The 5,857-nt window shown below is 31.4% G+C and overlaps 1 protein-coding gene across 1 annotated transcript; it reads left to right on the forward strand.

Annotated features, from left to right (window-relative positions):
- Positions 1 to 2,173: 2,173 nt before the first annotated feature.
- LOC141678525 (gibberellin 2-beta-dioxygenase 2-like) lies at positions 2,174 to 4,009 on the forward strand. Its single transcript, XM_074484874.1, has 3 exons — positions 2,174 to 2,565; positions 3,142 to 3,481; positions 3,593 to 4,009. The coding sequence occupies exons 1-3, from the start codon at positions 2,174 to 2,176 to the stop codon at positions 3,833 to 3,835; spliced, it is 975 nt and encodes a 324-aa protein (XP_074340975.1). The 3' UTR covers positions 3,836 to 4,009.
- Positions 4,010 to 5,857: the final 1,848 nt, after the last annotated feature.

The raw sequence follows: 5,857 nt of genomic DNA on the forward strand, positions 1-5,857 counted from the left end.
CCCGTATATAATGAAATGGAAGGATAAAGTGATCCAATCAAGGGTTCTAATTGATTATTTAAAAGGGAACTGAAACTTTTATTCAGAAAAAATTGATTTTTGGAAATGAAAATGGTTTACATTGCCTTGAAAAGATTTGATTATGTTATTGTGGAGCTTAAAGCTCGAGAACCCTGATTTTTGAAATTGTTGATCATATGATTGATTCTATCTTGAAATACAGTTGCTTTCGTCTTTCGAAAGATCTATTTTGATCCTATAATGATTTGTGATGAATGTCGGCTTTCGTCCTGTTTCGAGCCTTGTTTCTTGAAAGCCTTACTATTCTTCAGATACCTTTTCTGATCCCAAAAAAAAAGGAAATCTGGCACCTAGATTAATTAAAGTAGAATGCCCTAGTTGGTTCAAAGTATATTGAGATTTGATATTGTAGAACTGCTATATAGTTACTTGCTGAGTTTTATACTCATTTGTTTTGTGTTAATCTAACCATGGCAGTTAAGAAAGAAGATTTACCAGGCTTAGGCGCACTGTTCGTAAGAGCGTACCTGGTGGTCCCTACCGTGTTGAGGGCTTCCGGTTGCCAGAGTAGGTAGTGGTTTTTATGAGTGAGCTCGCGCCTAGAAAGAGGTGTATAAAAATACAATGGGTTATCTGTCGGTTCCCAGCCGGAATCGATATTAATTATTTAATAATATTTTGGGTTTGTAAGTTATATTTTGTGATTGGTAGTTGTAATCTTGTCTCATACTTTATCCTGTTGATCCTGTTAGTAGTCATCGGGGTTTATGCATATTTAATTATTAGATTAGAGGTGTGTGAGTCCTCATTTCCTAACCCCGAGATTGAGGGCGTCACATCAAGCAAACAGTGTAGCTCATAATTTAGCTAAACTTTCTTGTCTCCTGTGTGAATTCTTTTACATCTACTCCTTTATGTGTGTTGAAGTATGTTTTGTTTGATTCTTCTATTAATTAATGAAATATCCCTTTTTTTAAAAAAATAGTATACAACCCGTACGATATAAGGTCATTTTTATTATTGTAAATTATAAATTATAATTTTAATAATATGTTACTTGTAAAATTCGATCTTATACCACTTGAATAAAAATTTTAAAATTTTATCTGACGGTTTTCATCAATTTGATCTGACGACTCCAGATTGAGTGATTAAGGACCATTAACCAAATTTTTAATGTTTCATTTGTAATATAATAGTATAGATAATAAAATTTGGCAGTATTAAAAAATCAGAATTTTTAAAAATTCGTGAATTTCTTCGATTTTGTAATATATTTTATTTTATTTTTGAAATCTCAAACTGATTATATTAGAGTTAAACTCAACTCTAGACGAAATATTTTGAGAATTTTACGAATTTTCAAAAACACTTTATGATTTAGTAAAATTTAATAGTTATAAATAATCTGTAAAATTTGAATTGAAGACACAAATATTTACGGAAGTTACGTTCAAAGAATTTGCTCAGCTAGTATGAGTAAATTTTAACTTTTTTTTTTTTGAGTAAATTTTAACTTGATAACTAGGAATGATAAGAGTAACGGAATACAAGTTCGGACATTTATCTCTTCCCGGATCTCCTAATTACATCACTTCAATCTCTTCTATTGATAAATGGACAATTTTTTAATAATATATCAATATAATATATAACAAATAGAGAAAAAGAGGAACAGAGGGTATAAAGGATCCCCTCTTTTTGAATACCAGTGAACTTTTTTTGTTGCTAAATTTGCACTACAAAACTTTTATTTTACAAAATTGGATACTATTAAATTTATTTTTCCCGTAAAGGCTCTTATTTTAACGGTTTCTAGAATCAAAACGGATACTTTTAGATATTTGAATTAAAAAAATTACAGTATGCATATTAAATACACCTCAAAAAAGTAAAGATACTCTAGTTTAAATAAAAAATAAATAAGGAAGATATTCTTTGACTTTCACATGTATAAACAGGGGGCGTAGGTAGAGAATTACTATTGTAAATTTTTCCACGTACTTTTTATAAATAGTCTACCATGAAACAACATATTTACACACTGTACAGTTACGAAGCGGGCCCAACAAACCAGCTGGCCGTATTGTTACTCAATATATAACTAAAAATCAGTGCTCAAAATTACTACCATATTTTCATTGTACACAAAATGGTTTGGGCAACTCCTTCACCAGATATCATGAAATTCGAAAAAAATCAAGAAATTAATATTCCAGTGATTGATTTTTCTGGCGAAAGATCAGAGATTTGTAAACAGATTACAAAGGCTTGTGAGGAGTATGGATTTTTCAAGGTGATAAATCATGGTGTTTCTGAGGACTGTATTAAGAAAATGGAAGATGAAAGCATCAAGTTTTTCAGTAAAAGTGCAGTGGAAAAACAAGCAGCCGGACCTGCGAAACCATGGGGTTATGGGAGCAAGAACATAGGGTTTAATGGAGATACTGGAGAGATTGAATATTTGTTGCTCAATGTTAATCCTGCTTCTATTTCTCAAGTCTCCCAGTTTGTTTCAACTGTCAATGACCCAGTGCAATTCAGGTATCAATAATATTGCATGCATTGCCTTCTTCCTTTTTGTGATTTTAAAATTAAGGTAGATCCATTTCTCTTGTAACTGTCCTCTAGTTAAGGCTACGATTGTTATGCCTGCTCAGTGTTTTCACACTAACTATTTCTTTTTTGGAAAAATACTTTTCTTGATTTTGTGATCATTTTCTAGCTGTTGTTTGACTGGAGGAAAATACTTCCAAATTTGTTTGCTTTGGAGAAAACAATTTTTTTTGAAGAAGAGGCACTTTTGGAAAATTTTATTAGTTGAAAAGTGATTTCTCGTAAGAGGAAAATATATTTTAAATTGAGTAAAAAAAGTTTTAAAATGATGATATGACAGAAGTGATGTGACAATTTAAATTATTTTAATACGTGGATATTGATATATGAATACATGTTGTCTAGTTTATTTAATTGTATCATTACCAACATTAGAATGTGTAACTGAAATTTGAGACCATTTTGGGGTACATGGCCTTTATATTCTGTTTGATTGTCAAATCCGGTTCATTAAAAATTGTTATTTATGTTGTCCACCCTTTTTGGTGTAATTTGAGTGTACAGCTCAGCTGTGAATGACTATGTTGAAGAAGCTAAGAAATTGGCTTGCTCTATACTGGAAATGATGGCTGAAGGATTGGGAATGGCAGACTCTTCGGTGTTCAGCAGTCTGGTCAGGGCCGTTGATAGTGACCTAATTCTCAGATTCAACCACTATCCACCTTATGATCATCAACTTAACTGCAACAGCATTGGGTTTGGAGAGCATTCTGATCCTCAGATCTTGACCATCTTGAGATCCAACGCTGTTTCCGGCCTCCAAATCTCCCTAGAGGATGGTGTGTGGATCCCTGTTACTTCTGATCCCTCTGCCTGCTTTGTCAATGTCGGTGACCTACTACAGGTAAATATAAAAAAATTTTGTATAGTACCTGTTATTGTTGATGTCGGAAATGAAATTATTTATTTAACGAGATTATTATCAAGTTCGTATAACATGCGTGTGATATTGAAGGTAATGACGAATGGAAGGTTCAGGAGTGTAAGACACAGAGCAGTGAATGATCCAACCAAATCAAGATTGTCATTTGGATATTTTAGTGGGCCACCGCTACATGCAAAGATTAATGCATTGCCGGAGTTCATAACACCGGACAAGCCTTCTCTTTACAAACCCTTCACTTGGGCTGAATTCAAGAAAACTGCGTACTCGCTGCGCCTAAAGGAGAATCGTCTCAAGTTCTACGAACTCATGTGAGATCCAATGACTATCAACATGAGTACTGGCTATTGAGGATATCTTATGAAATTTTAGCAAGCTATAAAGTAGTGGTAAACTTGTAGCTTAATTTGCTCTACAAAAATGAATTATTGTTGACATTACCCGGACTAATAATAATGAAGACAAGGCTATACTTAGAATTACTTCATCTGTTTTAGTAGCATATGTATACCTTTCAAAGAATCTCGTTCAAATCTATTATCCACTAATATAGACCCGATTGATTTTTAAGTAAGTTTCTAAAAATCGCAACGGGTTTCTTCACTACAAGAAAAAGTGATGTTTTTCCATAGAATTTTTGCCACGGAATTTTAATTCTACCGAATTCTGTCGATTAAACCATCCGTTGCAATTACATCCGCGGGATTAAGTTTTACAACGGAAATCCGTAATATTAAATATTCGTTGAACAAATATTCGTGGTAGTTAAACTTCCGTTAAAAAAGAATCCGTTGAATTTATTATTTCTACGGAATTCCGTAGCAAAGAGTGTCCGTCAAACACATGTCCGTAGTATTAAATATCCGTCGAACAAATATTCGTGGTAGTTAAACTTCCGTTGAAAAAGAATCCGTTGAATTTACTATTTCTACGGAATTCCTTAGCAAAGAGTGTCCGTCAAACAATTGTCCGTAGTATTAAATATCCGTCCAACAAACATCAGTGGAAGTTAAACTTCCGTTGAAAAAGAATCCGTAGATTTTAATAAAATCAATGGATATTAGTGGTAAAAAGTAAATATAAAAAGTTAAAAAAATCATTTATTTGATTATTTATTTGATTAAAACTACGAACTTATCGCACCAAAATGCTTTACACCAGAAAATCTATGTAAAATGTTAAAAAAACAAGCTCATATTTATTTTAATTAGTGGCACAAATGATTTCAATGAAGTATAGGTTTTAGAATATGATTTTACAGGGTGGTTTTGGTCGATTAGATTTTATTATATTAAATAATCAAACTTAACGATCCAACCGTACGGATCAATATGTTATGAAAAATAAGAGCCTTGCTAAAAGTTTTATATTTTTTGAGTTTATTTATCTTAGTTATTATAGGAAAAAAATCAAACTTCTGTGGAATTCAATCCGTGGAAATAAAGACCAAAATGCCACATATTTCTATATCCGTAGAATTCAAACTTCCGTGGAATTAAATATCCGTCACATTTATAGCCTATTCCGTGGTATTTATATCAGTTGAATATGTAAATTCGACTCATCTAACGGTAATTACTTTGCCTTATTTTTTTAATATTTTTCTGTGTTATGGGATCAGTGATATTTATAAATTCCACCGAATTCAGTCAAATTAAAATCTTCCAAAATAGAAACCCTACTGCTAATTTGTTTCACTTTTTTCTTGTGGCCTCCTTTCTTCTCTATTCTCTTGTCTCCTTCCACAATTTCTATTCTAGTGGAGCTTCATATAACATCAAGTAAGTATAATTTCTTACTTTTCATTAAGCTTAATGTGATTATTGTTGTTTTATTATTATAATCATCTTTAAATACTTGATTGCAATATAATTGTATTTGGGGATCTTGATGTTATTCATGGAATTTACATAATTTTGAGTTTTCACTAATTACATTGTTTAAGTTATTGAACTTATTATTAATAGTTACATAATGTTTAATCACAATATTCATGAATTACACATCTACATATTTTCTTGTTAAAATTAATTTCATCCTTTATTTTTATGTATATATAGAATAGTTAATTTTACTTGTTCTTAATTATGTTTGGGACACTAGTATGATTACTAATAAATTTTGTAAAAATAGGTTACAATTTTTAAATTTGAAAAATTTACTTTTGACATTTATAACCTACTAAATTATGTGTAAATTCTGTAGATGACATCCGATCGTAGTTGGATTGGTCGTAGTCGATTTGATGCGTGGAAAAATAAATCCGAAGATTATAAGAAAGGTGTAGCAAGTTTTATTAAATTTGCAAGTGAACATGTTGAAGATGATTCCGATATC

This window comes from Apium graveolens, chromosome 8 (assembly GCF_009905375.1).
Source record: "Apium graveolens cultivar Ventura chromosome 8, ASM990537v1, whole genome shotgun sequence".
NCBI lineage: Eukaryota > Viridiplantae > Streptophyta > Magnoliopsida > Apiales > Apiaceae > Apium > Apium graveolens.

Bases quoted from the DNA above. Each gene is read 5' to 3' on its own strand.
- LOC141678525 (XM_074484874.1), top strand. From the start codon at position 2,174: ATGGTTTGGGCAACTCCTTCACCAGATATCATGAAATTCGAAAAAAAT. The intron at 2,566-3,141 runs GTATCAATAATA...TTGAGTGTACAG, and splicing joins AATGACCCAGTGCAATTCAG to CTCAGCTGTGAATGACTATG. The intron at 3,482-3,592 runs GTAAATATAAAA...GTGATATTGAAG, and splicing joins ATGTCGGTGACCTACTACAG to GTAATGACGAATGGAAGGTT.